This window comes from Mauremys mutica, chromosome 2 (assembly GCF_020497125.1).
Source record: "Mauremys mutica isolate MM-2020 ecotype Southern chromosome 2, ASM2049712v1, whole genome shotgun sequence".
Lineage (NCBI taxonomy): Eukaryota > Metazoa > Chordata > Testudines > Geoemydidae > Mauremys > Mauremys mutica.
The window spans coordinates 61270393-61289813 of NC_059073.1; the positions used below are offsets into that span (position 1 = coordinate 61270393).

Genomic DNA, 19421 nt, shown 5'->3' on the forward strand with positions numbered 1-19421 from the left:
GTCTAGAGAGAGTCACGTTTCTGAATCTCTTTGTTTCCTGTGTCCTTTTCTTTTCCTTGTTTTGAGAAATACTGCTCACGATTCCCAAGTCTCTGTAAATTAGGAAGCTAGCCGGGCAAACTCAGTGTGGGATACAGACAGTCTGCAGCATCCCTGATATTTGTAATTGAATATTTATTCCAATGTGTTTATTTTTAGTACTGAAAATAAAGGAGTTGGTATGTTGACCTTTTGCTGATGCATTTGGCTGTAAATAACAGGATCTCTCTTTGAACAAGGCACATGGATATATATGTATATATGTACATTCATCTTATACAAATATCTGTACTTTTGTTTTCACAAATAACATAAACTGAGTGTGTTCAGATGTCTTGCAATTCTTCTATTTCAGTGGGAGCAATCCAGTAGGGGGTGGAAAATGGTTATAATTAGTTCCCTCAAAATAAAATGAATCTGAGTGAGTCATAATTGAGAGGTTAACTATGAGACCAATACAAGAGAGAAGCTTTAAACTGGACAGAGTTAAGGGAGTGGGTGTGGGGTATACGATTGCTGGGAAAGGGTCTCAGATGTCCTGCTTTTATTGTTCAGGAGCGGAGAGGGAGCTTGGCAACAGCGCCCTTCATGTCCTTTTCTAGCCTCGGGTTGGGGAGCTGCAGTTGGGAGCTAGTGCCGGGCAAAGCAGGACAAAAGCAGCTCGCTGACCTTCTGCTTGATCTCTCTGCATTACAGATTGGCAGATTTGCCATCAGGAGGTTTTAAACAGGATTCCGTGCCGACAGCCTCCCTGCTGCAGCCTGCGGATAGGAAGAGGCAAAGATGCAGATGACCAAGAGCTCCCCCTTGCCCAGGCTGGGCTGTACCTTGCACCCTGGTTCTTTTTCATTGTTAAACATGGCCAATTAATCCATGTGGGAAATGTTCCAGCAGAAGGATAGAGGCACCGTCCAAGCTGTTCATAGCTCGGCTGCTAGGACGGCTCCGTAAGAAGCGCTAAGAAGGATGGAGCCACCAAGGACACCGCTAGACACGTGCTCTTACACATTGATGCGTGCCACGGTTAGTTGTGTGTTGGAGTCGGGGAAGTAAATCCACAGAGAATATGTTACACTTCCTTGGATTTACATGATGAAATGGCAACGGAGGTTCTAACTGAACAATACAATGTGTCTGATGTTTGTTTGTTTTTTAACTTAACGCAGACCAGAGTTGCTGCCAGCATGGCATCGCCAGCGATAAAGCAGCAGCACCCATTCTCCCCCAGAGAACAGCAGCCGGAGAATCAAGCGGAGAGCTTCAGGTCCAAAAGTTTGCCAGCTCTGAATAGGTCTGCTCCTTGGATTATCACAACACAAAGCACCCTCCTTGAGGCAAAACGGAGTGTCTTGCACAGTTTCCAAGCGAGGTCTGACCTGAGATCTGGCCTTGACACTGACAAATCAGCTCACAGTAACGGTGCTGCTGCTGCTGCTTCTGGGACTGTATTTTCTTTCACAGCCTCCAGCTTTTCAGGGGTCGGGAGTTTCACTGAGAGGACAGACTGTAATAACTTTGCTGGCACAAGCAAAGGTGTTTCCCCAGCTTCCACGTTGCTAGCTCTCCCAGGTAGAAAGTGTCTCAGCGTGGTGTTGACAGATTCCCGTTTCTTCTTGGTGTGCATGTGCTTTCTGACCTTCATTCAGTCCTTAATGGTCTCTGGGTATCTGAGCAGTGTTATTACCACCATTGAGAGGAGGTACAGTTTGAAAAGCTCTGAGTCTGGGCTGCTGGTCAGCTGTTTTGATATTGGTAGTCTGGTCGTCGTGGTGTTCATCAGTTACTTTGGGGGGCGCGGACGGAGGCCACTCTGGCTTGCTGTAGGTGGGTTTTTCATTGCTCTTGGGGCTGCACTTTTTTCTTTACCTCATTTCATCTCTCCATCATATCAGATCCAAGAATTGAACTCTTCCCTCTCTAACGAGGGCTTGTGCGTGACTGGCAATAATACCGCCAAAGACCATTTGGAGTCACCAGCCTGTGTCAAGGACTCAGGTGGAAATGATCATTCCCTCTATGTAGCTTTATTCATTTGTGCCCAAATTCTCATTGGCATGGGCTCCACACCCATCTATACCTTGGGACCAACCTACTTAGATGACAATGTCAAGAAAGAAAATGCATCACTGTACCTAGGTAAGGCATCGTAGTAAAAATAACTAAGCTTTTTAAAGGGACACCATTGGCTCAAAATCTAATCCTTTTCAAAACATGAATTTAAGCTAGTTCCAGGTATTATACCTGCCCTGAGTTTCCCTGCTACTTTTTGTAGTGTAACAGAGACATTTTTTAAATTTATTTTTTCTCTTCCCTGCTGTATTGACCAACTCTTTTATATATATATAATCAGTTAGTGTCACCTGTATTTGAGAAACCATGACACTGACTACACAGACGGTCTTAAATGGACAGCGGGTCTTTTTCTCTAATCTTTGTCAGTTATAGTAATTTTTGGGATTACAAATAACAATAGTAGGTAACAGTTTTTCAGAAATAAATGTTATTTTACAGTTTACAATGTTCCGTAGGAGATCTTTGATAATAATGAAGCCTTGTATTTCAAAACTTCAGCTAACCTATCTTTACCATAGAGTCACAGCATTTTGTGAATACTGTGGAAGAGCTGTCATATTTGAACATCATACTTTATTTTCCTAATATTTACCGGTATTTATCCTTGTTTAGAAATATGTTTTGGCACTCATCACTAAATCATCTGAAAACTTTATGTAATTTAAAAAACATTAATAAAATAATGGGAAATAATCAACCTCCTTGGAAAAGTCACAAAATTAAACAGTGTCCCCAATCTCAACTGTTAAATTGATCCTTAAATCAATAAAAAACTTGACCAGAAATGCATGTCAGACTGTGTCCTGAAGTTCTCCAACCTTAGATTTTGGCGGACAGCTAGTAGGAGGTATTGGGTCACCCCCAGAGAACAACCGGCACCTGGCCCTTGGTAGTTTAATCCTGAGATAGTGAGAGTGACCCAGTTGATAGTAATTCCAATGATGGAGGACAGGTGATCTTTCAGATAATTGAGTCACAGACCAGTTAGGCTTTTAGAGATCATGACTAGCACTCCAAATGTGCTTATGGGGGAAGCAGTGCACTGGTTTCCAAGTTTACAGTAGTATTTTGTGTTATCCTATATGAAATGAAGCTTGCTTACATTGTACTGTATTCTTTTTAAAGGAAAGCAGAGGCTCCCTGAGGGATTGAGAGGACTACTAAATGGTTTTGGATGCTCATCATGACTGTTTTTGTAGAGTTATTATTATTGACCTTAAGTTAAATTATTTTGCCTTCAAGTTAACCTTTAAAGCAATAGTTCCATGGAAAATGGGCATTCATGAATGAAACATGCCTAATGAAGTGAGAAGGTATGCATGTAATTACTGTATTCAGCAGAAATATTGGATCACATGGGGAAGGCCCCAGGATCACTATTTTTGTTCCTTTTGACCTATTCATCAGCAATTTGATTGTGCCCTGAATAATTTTTAAGCTAGTTCTCTAGGCAGTGTCTTTACAAAGTCCAAGGCATTTTGGGCAGTGCTGGTTTTCAAAAAAGACCTAGTATGTTTTATCAGTCACAAATCATCATAGTGAAATATTGAGTAAGCAACAGAGTACCTTCTCTTTCCTTCCTTCCCTCTGGTTAAGTGGTGTTGATGTGGAAATGCAAAATATCATGGAATGAGCTTTCTTGGTGTTTGGAAGGAGGTAAGCAAGCAGGTCAGGATTAGTAACTATAGCTTGTGGTGGCAGAGAAAGGGATTTGAAACTTTCATGGAAAGGAGAGAGATTTCTGTGGCAAGCAAAAAAGCAGGACAGTCTCTGAGTCCTGGGTGAAGAGGGAAGCAAGATCAGGGTTCTGAAATTTTGTGCGTGTGTAGTGAAAGCGTTCTGCTTGCCCAGATGCTCTGAATGGAGGATATTGAAATAAAACAAATACAATGAAAATCAAAGGCGAACAGGGGCTGCTAACAGGGAGCTTTGCAAGGGAGTTCTCCAGGTGAAGGAGGAGCTAATACAGCATCTGTGGGGTAAGTGACTGTCTGTAGTGTGTGTTTGTTTGTGTTTGGGGGTTACTTGCTGTGTGCTGAGCTTGTGTTTGTCAGTCTGTTTGTTTGGTTGTTTGAGGGACTGTGTGCTCTGGCTGGCAGTTGGAGGCAGCTTTGAAAGCTCGAAGCCTCTGGTAATTGGCTGAGCCTTAATCAGTGGGCGGGGCATTCACTCAGGCCAGGGCTTTATAAAGCCGCGCACAAGCGACCAGGGGCTGCTAACAGGGAGTTTCGCAAGGGAGTTTGGAAGGGGAGTGGGAAGGGAGCGGGAGTCCCTCGCCGGCCGTAACCCCTTCCCTGTGGCCCCCCCCTAAAACCTATAAACCAAACTACATTCAAAACCTCTTTCTTTAAACCACCCTTACATTAACTAGGAGACAATGCAGGCAGAAGCCCAGCAGCATGGTGGGGGCTATCCAGTTTATTGTGCTGAGTGTTGCATGTATGATTACCTGCCCTGTGGGCCGGTGGCGTATGTGTGCAGTCGGTGCAAGGAGCTCCTGGCCCTCAGAGACCATGTACGGACTTTGGAGGCCAGGGTGGCGGAACTGGAGGAGCTAAGAGAGGCAGAGAGGTATGTTGATGAGGCTTTCCGGGACACTATAGAATTGTCCCACCTCCGCTCAGACAGCTCCTGTGCTGTTGAGGAGGAAGAAAGGCCCAGGGAAGCAGAGCAGTCAATGGGAGCAGAGGGAAACCTTCCCATAGTTGGGACCCTCCTTCCAGATGGTGCTGGGGTTGCCTCTCGCACTGAGGTTACCTCTCCGGGGGAGGGAACTCCAGTTGCTAGGAAAAGGCAGGTGTTAGTAATGGGAGATTCGATCATTAGAAATGTAGATAGCTGGGTTTGTGGTGACCAGGAGAACCGTATGGTGACTTGCCTGCTTGGAGTGAAGGTTGCAGATCTCTCGAGGCATCTAGACAGACTTATGTGTAGTGCTGGGGAGGAGCCGGTGGTCGTGGTACATGTAGGTACCAATGACATAGGGAAGGGTAGGAGAGATGTCCTGGAGGCCAAATTTAGTCTGCTAGGGAAGAGACTGAAATCCAGGACCTCTATGGTGGCATTCTCAGAAATGCACCCAGTTCCACGCGCAGAGCCAGGTAGGCAGGCAGAGCTTCAGAGTCTCAATGCGTGGATGAGACGATGATGTAGAGAAGAGGGGGTTTACATTCATTCATGGGATGGGGGAGCCTATACAGAAGAGATGGGCTCCACCTAAACCAAAATAGAACCAGACTGCTGGCACTAAACATTAAAAAGGTTGTAGAGCAGTTTTTAAACTAGGAGATGGAGGAAAGCCGACTGCTGCAGAGGAGCATGTGAATCGGACAGAGATTTCTCTTAGAGGAGGGTCTAATGATAGAGAATCTCCAGGTTGTAGTCAGGAGCAGAGGATGGAAGAGGATAATGTAAGGGCCAGATCAGATGATAAACAGTCACATAAAAAAGAATGTGACACATCAGAAAAGGGCAGACAAATAAACAGGGACAAGTTTTTTAAGTGCTTGTACACAAATGGTAGAAGTCTAAATAATAAGATGGGTGAACTAGAGTGCCTTGTGATAAAGGAGGATATTGATATAATTAGGCATCACAGAAACCTGGTGGACTGAGAGCAATCAATGAGACACAATCATTCCGGGGTACAAAATATATCGGAAGGACAGAACAGGTCAGGCGGGGGTGGGGGGGGGGAGGAGTGGCACTATATGTGAAAGAAAATGTAGAATCAAATGAAGTAAAAATTTTAAGCGAATCCACATGTTCCATAGAATCTCTATGGATAGAAATTTCATGCTCTAATAAGAATATAACATTAGGGATCTATTATCGACCACCTGACCATGACAGTAGTAGTGATGATGAAATGCTAAGGGAAATTAGAGAGGCTATCAAAATTAAGAACCCAATAATAGTGGGGGATTTCAATTATCCCCATATTGACTGGGAACATTTCACTTCAGGACGAAATGCAGAAATAAAATTTCTCGATACTTTAAATGACTGCTTCATGGAGCAGCTGGTACGGGAACCCACAAGGGGAGAGGCAACTCTAGATTTAATCCTGAGTAGAGTGCAGGAGCTGGTCCAAGAGGTAACTATAGCAGGACCGCTTGGAAATAGTGACCACAATACAATAGCATTCAACATCCCTGTGGTGGGAAGAACATCTCAACAGCCCAACACTGTGGCATTTAATTTCAAAAGGGGGAACTATGCAAAAATGAGGGGGTTAGTTAAACAGAAATTAAAAGGTACAGTGACTAAAGTGAAATCCCTGCAAGCTGCATGGGCCTCTACTATGGTGTCTTTAAAAAGTGCCCAACTTAAATATATACCCCAAATTAAGAAACACAGTAAAAAAACTAAAAAAGCGCCACCGTGGCTTAACAACCATGTAAAAGAAGCAGTGAGAGATAAAAAGACTTCCTTTAAAAAGTGGAAGTCAGATCCTAGTGAGGCAGATAGAAAGGGCATAAACACTGCCAAATTAAGTGCAAGAGTGTAATAAGAAAAGCCAAACAGGATTTTGAAGAATGGCTAGCCAAAAACTCCAAAGGTAATAACAAAATGTTTTTAAGTACATCAGAAGCAGGAAGACTGCTAAACAACCAGTGGGGCCCCTTGATGATCGAGATAGAAAAGGAGCGCTTAAAGACGATAAAGTCATTGCGGAGAAACTAAATGGATTCTTTGCTTCAGTGTTCACTGCTGAGGATGTTAAGGAGATTCCCAAACCTAAGCCGGCTTTTGCAGGTGATAAATCTGAGGAACTGTCACAGATTGAAGTGTCACTAAAGGAGGTTTTGGAATTAATTGATAAACTCAACATTAACAAGTCACCGGGACCAGATGGCATTCACCCAAGAGTTCTGAAAGAACTCAAATGTGAAGTTGCAGAATGATTAACTAAGGTTTGTAACCTGTCCTTTAAATCGGCTTTGGTACCCAATGACTGGAAGTTAGCTAATGTAACACCAATATTTAAAAAGGGCTCTAGGGGTGATCCCGGCCATTACAGACCGGTAAGTCTAACGTCAGTACCGGGCAAATTAGTCGAAACAATAGTTAAGAATAAAATTGTCAGACACACAGAAAAACATAAACTGTTGAGCAATAGTCAACATGGTTTCTGTAAAGGGAAATTGTGTCTTACTAATCTATTAGAGTTCTTTGAAGGCATCAACAAACATGTGGACAAGGGGGATATAGTGGACATGGTGTACTTAGATTTCCAGAAAGCCTTTGACAAGGTACCTCACCAAAGGCTCTTACATAAAATAAGCTGTCATGGGATAAAAGGGAAGGTCCTTTCATGGATTGAGAGCTGGTTAAAAGACAGGGAACAAAGGGTAGGAATTAATGGTAAATTCTCAGAATGGAGAGGGGTAACTAGTTGTGTTCGCCAAGGGTCACTCCTAGGACCAATCCTATTCAACTTATTCATAAATGATCTGGAGAAAGGGGTAAAGAGTGAGGTGGCAAAGTTTGCAGATGATACTAAACTGCTCAAGATAGTTAAGACCAAAGCAGACTGTGAAGAACTTCAAAAAGATCTCACAAAACTAAGTGATTGGGCAACAAAATGGCAAATGAAATTTTATGTGGATAAATGTAAAGTAATGCACATTGGAAAAAATAACCCCAACTATACATACAATATGATGGGGGCTAATTTAGCTACAACGAGTCAGGAAAAAGATCTTGGAGTTCTCTGAAGATGTCCACACAATGTGTAGAGGTGGTCAAAAAAGCAAACAGGGTGTTAGGAATCATTAAAAAGGGGATAGAGAATAAGACTGAGAATATATTATTGCCCTTATATAAATCCATGGTATGCCCACCTCTCGAATACTGCATACAGATGTGGTCTCCTCACCTCAAAAAAGATATACTGGAACTAGAAAAGGTTCGGAAAAGGGCAACTAAAATGATTAGGGGTTTGGAGAGAGTCCCATATGAGGAGAGATTAATGAGGCTAGGATTCTTCAGCTTGGAAAAGAGGAGACTAAGGGGGGATATGATAGAGGTATATAAAGAAAAGTTATTTACTTATTCCTATAATACAAGAACTAGGGGTCACCAAATGAAATTAATGGGCAGCAGGTTTAAAACAAATAAAAGGAAGTTCTTCTTCACGCAGCACACAGTCAACTTGTGGAACTCCTTACCTGAGGAGGTTGTGAAGGCTAGGACTATAACAGTGTTTAAAAGAGAACTGGATAAATTCATGGAGCTTAAGTCCATAAATGGCTATTAGCCAGGATGGGTAAGGAATGGTGTCCCTAGCCTCTGTTCGTCAGAGGATGGAGATGGATGGCAGGAGAGAGATCACTTGATCATTGCCTGTTAGGTTCACTCCCTTTGGGGCACCTGGTATTGGCCACTGTCGGTAGACAGATACTGGGCTAGATGAACCTTTGGTCTGACCCAGTACAGCTGTTCTTATGTTCTTATGTAAAGTATTAAAAGACTGCTTTTTAGGTTAACAAAGCAAACGGGAGTTGGAGATGTATGAAGAAATGGATATGGGCCTGGAGTTACGGGACTGATTTTGCTCTGACTTACCTGACTGTAACATTATTGGCTTCAGATTGTTTGCTACGGATGCACAACTCATAAAAAGATGTATTTTATTTAGATGCTTACATTTGAATTTAGGTGCCTAACTTTAGGCACCCACATTTGAACAATTTTAGCCTATGAATCCATCAGTATAGAGATTAAAGGGAGAAAAATTTCAGTGAATACAATAAAAACACCTCTAAAATTGCTAAAATAGCTTTGCTCTGTGTGTGTGTATATGTATGTATGTGTATGTATATTAACAAAAATCACAGCTGTATAGTCCAATATCTCAGGGCTATAAGCAAGTGTTGTTTTCCATTGGAAATCTGGGTATTGCCTCTCTTCAACAGTGTAAAACTCTGTGGGATTGAGTAATATATTGGACTTTTAAAACTGCCACTAGTTCAGGACTGAATGTTGCACATTTGGGGCTTAGATCAGTGATATTATGTGGGTAAATGTCATATGTCATCTTTTGGGAAAAGCGAAAACATTTATCTATTGATTTAAACAAATAAGACTATTTGGGATTTGCTCAGAGGTTTGAACTCTTAGAAGTCCTGATGATGAGATGGAGTAGTGGGCAGAGGGCAGGCAAGGTAGCTGATGGTGAAGAATAAATGCATTTATCAAATGGCTCTGTAATTTAGTCACATGGGTATTACCCCCACATCTGTGGTATGTAATATTCAATTTTCAATTCAATGAGGGGTCATGGACGCTGAGAGATGTTCTGAAGAGAAAAAACAATGAGCTGATGCTTAGTAAAGCATATCTCAGTGAAGAGGTGTTTTTTAAAAAAATATTTTTCATATTTCAAAATATAAAGACATTGACATAGATAATTGAACTTGTACTGCTTCTGAGTATTTTACTCTGAAAAATATTTCTTAATTGAGACTTTTTGTTTACAACCATACAACTTGAAAAAAGTTCTGCAAAACCTTAGAGCTTAAAACCTCTTACAACTCTTTAAGGCTTGCCCATTTTTACACTAAGTGTAATTCTGTAAAGCCCCTGCAGATCACTAATCCTGATTCTACGAAAACTCACCTTATGTAGCTGTGGAAGCTATTTTATTTATTTTCTAAATTAATCCAGCTCACGGGTTGAGTGGCAGTAGCATATCCTCTTAAGCATAGGCATGCAAGCTCAAGGTGGACAGCTGTTTTAACATTCCTGGCTGGAAGTCCTGCTCTCAGAAAACACATTTGATGCTTATACATAGTCTCTTGACTGCCTACACTTTAGCCCATCTGTCAGGATGGCACTGTGCCAATTTACAAGGTGGTATGTCATTTTTATTAAGACAAAGGTGCCAAGCAGTGATGTGTGTACTTGGGCAGTTTGCACAGTGCTGTAGATACTCTTTTCTTTCCTTTTTTTTAAAAAAAGCTTCTTTTCTGTAACAGCAATGCTGCATTGATTCCACACGATCCTTTACACCTGTTGACCCTTTTGTACCAACATACGAATAGTGAGAAAGTGTAAGATGTGAAATTTGGAGGCCTTCATGTCTTTGAAAAAGTCACTGTTATGGCAGGCACCTGAGAAATGTAAGAAGAGGCAAAGCAGCAGAATCCAAGACAGAAGTGGGCAATCAGTGGGTTATTTTTATTCAGGTTTCAGAGTGATAGCCATGTTAGTCTGTATTAGCAAAAACAATTAGGAGTCCTTGTGGCACCTTAGAGACTAACAAATTTATTTGGGCATAAGCAATAAATTTGTTAGTCTCTAAGGTGCTACAAGGACTCCTCGTTATTTTTATTCAGTACTCAATTTTCTTGTAGGTTTTGTTACTATGAGACATGTCTCCTTTCAATGGCCTGATATATGCAAATTATCCACTAGTGGCCAATTTCTACTTACATTTATATCAATGGCAAACTCCCATTGATCTCCGTGGGAACTGGATTGGACCTTAACTTTTCTCTCTCTCTCTCTCTCGGCACCGTTCCTGCAAACTGACTTACACCTTGAGTAATTCTAACGATCCAGTGAAGGTGTACGTGGATGGCTTAAAGAACCATGATTTGTACACTTACTTGTGGCTCTTGATTATAATTTATCTCCTGAAAAGATGAGATCTTGAGCATTTGTTGGGGAGAGTGTTATTAGGCACTTCAGTTGTAGAATAACTTTTGTAAAACAGGCAACACAATATACAAAAAGAATTTGCTCATTTACACATTAAAGTATATAATATATTTACTTTGTGAGATTCCGTATGTGTGGAAAGCCATTTTCAGTTTTTATTAAAAAAGCATTCCATTAACACAGTATTTTGACAGAAGTTAGGGTTCTTTACTAAAATGAATTAGCCTTTGTATGAGACGTATTACATTTTCAGATTCCAGAATGCTTTAGACTGATTATGATGGAGTACAAAGAAAAATGCATAAAACAGTTTAATTTTAGTATAGGGTATCCTCTGTTTTCAGAACATAATTACTGTGTATGCAAGGATAAAGCGTTATGGGTAACTATCTGGAAAATTGGATAAAGCCTGTGTAAATGGGGTTGATACAGATAGCTGGGATGGAAGCCAAATAAACTTATCCTTTCCCAAGCTGTAGGGAAATAATATCTGACTGATTTAAAAAAAAATTTGACTCCTGCCTTAGTTTCATAATTGTTACTGAAATATCGGGTTCGTTTAGCTGAGAGCCAATAACAGCCTGACAGGATAAGGAAAGATTGCTTTATTCTGCAGAAAAAAGGAGAGTTCTGTACTTAGGTACAAAGAACTCTGCTTTATACAAATTTCACAAACTTTTTATACACTTTTAGACAAAGACCATGTTGTGTTAACACTTTATTGGTGGTTGCCAGACCCCGTGAAACTGTTATTTGGTTAGTGAAAACCAGCTTGGAGCTAGTTTTTTTTTTTTTTTTGCTTTAAGGCAGAGAAGAAAAGACAGTTCAAAAGGTCAGGTTACTGTGTACGTGACGCTTTTACTTTTTTTTAGTGGCGGCCTGAATAGTTGTTAAGGGGGGTTACCAGTAACTTTCACAGTCCCCCCCTTCGGGCCTGACAAGCCCAAATTGTTAGGCCCGCTACGCAATTTGCGATTAAGCGGGAGGGATAGATATTGGGCTTTTTTATGGGCAGCAGAGCTTTTGGTTACAGCATTACAGACATTTTGCACATTGTATTAGTACCTAAATAATACATAGGAGGAAAAAAAGGAAAATAATTTACTTTACAATTGTTTGAAAGAGCCCTGTAAACCAGGACTTAAGGTTTGGGAGAAGGTTTTTAAAACTAAAGGTGTGATTAAGAGATACAGCATGGAAAACAACAGCAGCATTTTTAATAGCTTGTAAAATTTTTTTAATTATGCCAGAGCGATTTATATAAAAACAGCATTTTTTTTATGCGAGCACAAGCCCCCCCTATTTTAGCATTTATGGCATTTAGCACATGTTTATTTTGCAAAGCTACTTTTGCATTATATTAATTTTTTGTTGTAACTTTTGGAAAGCGTTTATTGATGCATTAGCTGTTTTTTTTAAGCTTTGCAGAAATATTTATAATTGCTTTTTTCAGCTTAGCTATTTTTAACCCAGGAATGAGCGCACGAACAAAGGAATGGAATCCCGTTTGTTTGACAACTAAGGGATTTTTGGCGTGCTTTGTTTTAGCTTTTAAGGAGGGGTTGAAAAGTTTGTGAGAATAGCTTTTTAGGTTGAGGATACTGAAATATCGGGTTCGTTTAGCTGAGAGCCAATAACAGGGATTCAAAGAGAGGGTGATGTGGTCAAAGCAACAGTCTAGGAAATCATTTTAGCAGCAGCATTCTGGATGGGTATGAGCGGGGTAAGATTGCATTTATCATGTTCAGAGAGAAGTTTGGTGAAGTAATGGAGACGTGAGATGATGAGCGTTTAGGTGAGAGCTTTAGCTGTGTGGATTTGAAAGGCGGTATCTTAGAGATCTTATGCAGATCTCAGCAAGATTTAGATGAAATGTGGATGTGAGGACCTAGAGCAGGGGTCTCAAACATGCGGCCGGCCCGCAGAGTTATTTCCTGTGGCCTGCCAAGCTCCCCTCCTCTCCTGTCCCGAAGCACGCTGCATGCCCACTCCTCCACCTACCTCCTAGAGCTTCCCGCCACCAAACAGCTGTTTGGTGGTGCTTAGGACTTTCCAGGAGGAAAAGGGAGGAAGAGTGAGGATGCAGCATGCTCAGGGGAGGAGGCGGGGCCGGGGCAGGGGTTTGCGGAAGGGATTGGAATAGAGGCAGGGAGGGGGCCAAGTTGGGGCTGAGACTTTGGGGAAGGGGTTGGAATGGGGGTGGGGAAGGGGTGGGAAGAAGTGGGGCAGGGGCGAGGCCTCATGGAAGGGGTGGAGTGGGTTTTTTGCATACTTAGCCACTCAGGTTTATGGTAAGTAGCACGTACTTTGCTGGTAAACATATAGTGGGCTACTGTGACAATGCAATAAAAGTCAGTAGAAAAATCACTGTAAGATGCTATACAATTTAAGGGTGTAGAAAAAAGGTATATATTATATGAGAGACAGTATGTGACCCTGTCATTAAAAGATTACATGATAACACATAGTCTCAAAGGGGTTGAGAAAAAGTTGTGTGTGCAGCCCTCATTTTGGCACGTGTGCTTAACTGTGTAGGTTTTTGTATGGAATGTGGTACAATTTGCAAGCAACACTGAGACTGATTTCGTCTCAAGATGCTCTGGTTGATGCAAAATTCTGCCAGCTAAGTGGCCAAAAAAGAAAAGACTATCAAAATTAGCACTGACTTTTCGCATTACAGTTTTAAAAAAGTTAATACATTGACTTTTAATGGCATACTATATTACTCTTCTTTTTTTTTCATTTTTGATTATACTTTTTGTATCATTGTATGAAAAGGTTTCAGTGATGCGGCCCTCAGGCCAATGTTCTACTCCTCATGTAGCCCTCGTGGAGATGTGATTTTGAGATCCCTGACCTAGAGGGAGTTTGCTGTGGTTCCTGAGAATCTTAAAGAGACCAGATCAACTTTATCGTTGCACAGGGTGGACAGTGCTCAGTCAATGAGACAGCTGTTCAGTATTTCTTGTTATCCTCACCATTCAGTGTGTGACACCATACTTCCTTCACTGAACACCATCTTTCTAAACCTTGCTTTGAATACAGAATTAACAACTTCCTATGGATTTTAATAGCACTTATCACTGTAGTATCTGAGCCTCACAAACCTTAAAGTTATTTTTGCAACATTTCTGTGAGGCAGCGAGGGATTTCACATGTTGGAAATGAAGGCATAAGGAGATTAAGGCAATAACTTGGAAAAGTACCCACCAATTTTGGGTGTCTCGATTGGGTGCCTAATTTAACAACCCTAGGATCCAAACTTTCAAAGCACCTAGCATGTTTATGGCAAGTTTGATGTTCATTCACACCTTCCATCTTCTAATCAAATGAAGTAGGAGGTGCTACATTACAACAGCCTTACACAATCCTGATTTATTCCTTGAACACCATCTTTCTTGTGGACTGAATGTTGCAGGGGTTCTGTTGGGGGAGAGGGAAAAAAAGTATGTGATCATGTAATTAACAATTGTATCATAATGCATGTGCGCAAGAAACCAAATTTAAGGTTGCATGGGCAGCTTTAATTCCGACATTTTTTGACTTCTGAGTGCTTGATTTCACAGCCTGAGTAATGTTATTTTAACCTGATATTTTTTATTGTAAATTCCTAGGTTAAAAAATAAAACAATTCTACTGTGTACAACTTTGTCTCCCCTCCCTACATCATCATATAGACCAGGGGTGGCCAACCTGAGCCTGAGAAGGAGCCAGAATTTACCAATGTACTTTGTCAAAGAGCCATAGTAATACATCAGCATCCTCCCCATCAACTTCCCCCATCCCCGGCTCCCAGCGCCTCCTGCCCACCGGCAGCCCTGCTGATCAGCGCCTCCCCCTCCCTCCCTTCCTGCACCTCGCAATCAGCTGTTTCGTGGTGTGCGGGAGGCTCTGCGGGGCTGAAGGGGGGAGAGGAGCGAGGGCATGGCAGGCCCAGGGGAGGGGGCGGGAAGGGGTGGAGTGCAGGCAGGGCCTGTGCAGAGCTAGGGGTTGAGCAGTGAGCAGCTCCTGGCACATTGGAAAGTTGGTGCCTGTAGCTCCAGCCCTGGAGTTGATGCTTATACAAGGAGCGCAATATTAACTTTTGAAGAGCCGCATGAGGCTCCGGAGCCACAGGTTGGCCACCCCGATATAGACCCTCAGCAGTGTGGCACAGACCTCTACCAAAATGATCTAAAGGGGTAACATCAAAGCTGGCAGCAGGCTGTTGTTATACTCTATGGACCACCCACTGGAGGGCGATATGTAATGCACTGAAACAGTGGGCTACATATGCATGAATAGCCCCATTTTACAGAGACCATCACTGAGTACTTAGATTTTGTGGAGTCTTTCTGGGAGGCAGTCTGGCTAACTGTCTGGAGACTTGGGCTTGCTCTACTGGGGAGTTGGGTTCTGTTCCCAGTATGAGCAGCCTCTCTGGGGTATTCAGTAATAAGGGTTGTGAATACACAGAGTAATTAATGTTAATCATGAGAAGTGAGATTCGTACTCTGACCCTCTGCCCCCTAGACCAGTGCAAATTCTTAAGTAAAAGGGCTTTTGTTAAGAATAGCTATCCAATTTGTTTATGTCCCACCTGACGTTTTAGTTGTATAGTATGTGATATTCAGCTGTGGGACATTGGGTGGTGCATATATACAGGGCTGTCCTTAGGCATACGCAACATCCAGCAGATCGAGGGATGTGATCATTCCCCTCTATTCAGCACTGGTGAGGCCTCATTTGGAGTACTGTGTCCAGTTTTGGGCCCCACACTACAAGAAGGATGTGGATAAATTGGAGAGAGTCCAGCGGAGGGCAACAAAAATGATTAGGGGGCTGGAGCACATGACGTATGAGGAGAGGCTGAGGGAACTGGGATTGTTTAGTCTGCAGAAGAGAAGAATGAGGGGGGATTTGATAGCTGCTTTCAACTACCTGAAAGGGGGTTCCAAAGAGGATGGATCTAGACTGTTCTCAGTGGTAGAAGATGACAGAAAAAGGAGTAATGGTCTCAAGTTGCAGAGGGGGAGGTTTAGGTTGGACATTAGGAAAAACTTTTTCACTAGTAGGGTGGTGAAGAACTGGAATAGGTTACCTAGGGGGGTGGTGGAATCTCCTTCCTTAGAGGTTTTTAAGGTCAGGCTTGACAAAGCCCTGGCTGGGATGATTTAGTTGGGTTTGGTCCTGCTTTGAGCAGGGGGTTGGACTAGATGACCTCCTGAGGTCCCTTCCAATCCTGAGATTCTATGATTCTATGAAGGAGGAAGAAGAATCACCAGCATCAAGCAGAGTTATCACTTATCTGTTGCTTTAGGTCCACTCCTCACCCTGCTGAGTCACTGGTCAGTTCCGGACCCAATCTGCGTCGTGAGGTTGAGGTTTCAGACACAAGCTGCGAGAAATGGTAGAGACCTTTTATGTCCTCCATACCCCTCACCTGGGACCTGTCTTGGGAAGGGAGTAAACCCTTTTTGGTCACAGTCAGTATAGTTACCTTGCTTACCTGTGTTGGGAGTCCTTTATAGCATACCCCATTTATTTACCTTGTTTCTAATAAACATACCTGAGTTTTACTCCTGTACTCCCTTGTTGGTTTTTATTTTGGGTGTCTTAAACCCTGATGATAGATGGGTAGGGTAGGAAGATGAATCTCTCGACTGGTCTCTGGCCATCCTAAAACCAGTCAACAGTTCTGGCGACCTTGACAGAATTCATATTTTGTTTATTTTTGCCTGTTTTTATTTTTACTGACTGTGACCGCAACCCACTGGTTGTGTGGTTGGGTTCCCGTGGCTGAGCGCACTAGGGATGGGTAGGATGAGAGGCCGGCAGCTGGTGTGTCGTTGTGTCCCACAAGTGGGTGGCTTAGTGCCAGCTATCACAGGGTTCTTGTGCCCCACTGAGCTAACATGCTCATTGCTTCCTCAATGGGGAAGCACCGGCTGGGAAGCCGGAGGTTTGGTTGCGGGTTTTGTCCTCTGGTTAAGGTTTTGCATTTGGCCAACGGCAAGTAGTTATCGGTACCGATTGAAGAGCCCCAGCCCATGGCTGAGGGTTGGCTTGCCATGGCTGACGACTCCCAGCCATTGCCAGGAAACAGCCACCGACTGCAGTAAGGTCGGCGAGGTGGGCAGCAGACCAAGGCTGCCATAGCAGAGCATTTCTGCTAGGCCTGGCCCTGCACACTGGCAGTTATTGAGGAGGCAACAAGGCGAGTGGAAGACAGCTCCGCCTTGTAGGCCCGAGGCCCCCACCTCGTGCTCCCGCCATATCCTGTGCTACCGAGGAGATTAGAAGACCTGATCTCCGACACACCGAGGCAAGGAGCCCAGTGTGGGTTCTTGCTGCTGCTCAGCAATAGTAGTGACAGCTTGACCAGCTACGAGGCAGATAGTTTGAACTACTTTTACTATCAGTATGAGTGTGCACGCCTACAGGAAGGACAGCTGGAGTGCCCTGTATAATAAAGAGTCACTTATCTCGTGTCCATTACTTTGGTAAAGGGAAGAATCCCTGGGCAAAAGATTTGTTCCAGCACCGGCCGGGAGGCACTGAGTGCACTGTCCCGAAGTTGAGAGGGTTTTATTGGGGAAAAAACCCAAGCCCTCAAGGAAACTTAGGAAAAGAGCCCTGATTTACGGGATGTATTTGGTGTGTGTGGAGCTAGACAAGTCAGTTCCACACAGGCTACTCTAATCAAAGACCTTGAGTCCCAGTTACAGTCCCGGGACTTGGAAATAGAGAAGCTTGGGTTCAAGTTGGAGGGTTTAGTGGCACAAAACAACATGTATGTGTCACAGGGTGGAAGGGTAGAGCTGAAGGTCCAGGACCTCAGCGAGCTGCTGGCTAAGAGGGAGAAGGAATAGCTCTCTGTGAATAACCAGCAGAGTGAATTGCAGGCAGCTATCCGCGAGCTGCTAAAGGAGCTGCGCTCTAGCCAACGCCATCAGGCTGAGCATAGCAGTTGCCTTCAGATCGTGGACAGCTGAAGGAAAAGTTAAAAAGGACAAAGGGAATGTTACAGGCGGTATGCCAGGCTCCCTTGCGCAGGTTTCAGACACTAGCTTCAAGAAATGGTAGAGACCTTTTAAGTCCTCCATACCCCGCACCTGGGACTCGTCTTGGAAAGGGAGTAAACCAGAGGTGGGCAAACTATGGCCTGTGGGCCACATCTGGCCTGCAGGACCATCCTGCCCGGCCCTTGAGCTCCCGGCTAGGGAGGCTAGCCCCCGGCCCCTCTCCCCCGTTCTCCCTCCCCTGCAGCCTCAGCTCGCTGTGCCACCAGCACCGGCCTGCCCCGGTGCTCTAGACTGCGCAGCAGCATGGCTGGCTCCAGTCCTGGTGCTCTGAGTGGCATGGTAAGGAGTGTGGGGTTTGGATAAGGGGCAAGGGGCTCGGGGGGGGCAGTTGGATAGGTGTGGGAGTCCCGGGGGGCCTGTCAGGGGGCGAGGGTATGGATAGGGGACAGGGAGCAGGGAGGGGTGGTGTGGTGTGGGGTAGGGTCCCCAGGGGGCAGTTAGGGGCGGGGGGTCCTGGGAGGGGGTGGTCAGGGGACAAGGAGCAGGGGGGGTTGGATGAGTTGGGGATTCTGAGGGGGGCAGTTGGGGCGGGAAGTGGGAAGGGGCAGATAGGGGACGAGGGCCAGGCTGTTTGGGGAGTCACAGCCTTCCCTATCCAGCCCTCCATACAGTTTCGGAACCTCAATGTGGCCCTCAGGCCAAAAAGTTTGCTCACCCCTGGAGTAAACCCTTTTTGGTCACTGTCAGTATAATTATAGTGTCACCTTTACCTATTTACCTTGCTTACCTGTATTGGGAGTCCTTTATAGCATACCCCATTTACTTACTTTGTTTCTAATAAACATACCTGAGTTGGTTTTTATTTTGGGTGATCTTAAATCCTGATGACTGATGCGGATAGGGAGACAAATCTCTCGACTGGTCTGTGGCCATCCTAAAACCAGTCAACAGGAGGAGAAACAAGTATCTGGGAATGGATGATAACATTCCTGTTTCCTTCCATGTCTGCTCGAGCACAGAAGGAAGGGAGGTATCTTTGAAGAAGCAATCTCTCTCATACCAAAATGCTCCTTCTCTGGAGGTGAAGCCACAGGTACAGAAGAGTACAAAGCCCTGACATCCCTCTGGTCAGCTCCACACCTGTCCACTCTGCATTGCAAAGGGAGGAGGGCAAGTTGGCTTGATTTAGTTGTCAATCATGGCTCAGAATTAGAAGCTTTTGGGAGCCCATTGCGAGAGGTTTTCAGGGGAATAGCTTGACCTTTTACCCACTGGTGTTTAGAGTCTCCCCAAACAGAAAGTGGATAGCCAGTTTACCTTGAAAAACCTACTTGAAGACTAGATGAGACAACTGCCAGTCAAACAGACCAGACTAGCATTTGTGACAATTAAAAGGAGATCAGCCCTTCTATGTGAAATGAGATCAAACTGATTGACTAGTCTCTGGGATTAACAGCCAGGGAAGCTAATGGGAAAGGGGGATGAGAAAGGCTGTTAAAGGATAATGAGTCCATTTGTTCCTTTCCAACCCAAGATTAGGATGGTCGCCAGAGACAAATGAAGGAATACAAAATATACTTCGTTTGTCTTTGGCCGGGCGGTGCGGCTGCCAGTCCTGGTGCTCTGAGCGGCATGGTA

General features: G+C 43.8%; 1 protein-coding gene across 2 annotated transcripts in view; it reads left to right on the forward strand.

Annotated features, from left to right (window-relative positions):
• SLCO5A1 (solute carrier organic anion transporter family member 5A1) overlaps positions 1-19421 on the forward strand; it is a 171262-nt gene that overhangs the window by 48749 nt on the left and 103092 nt on the right. For both annotated transcript variants that reach the window (XM_045003182.1, XM_045003183.1), the window contains exon 2: positions 736-2175. In XM_045003182.1, coding sequence (XP_044859117.1) covers positions 1137-2175 — 1039 coding nt within the window. In that variant the 5' untranslated portion in view covers positions 736-1136. The remainder of the gene's footprint in view (positions 1-735; positions 2176-19421) is intronic.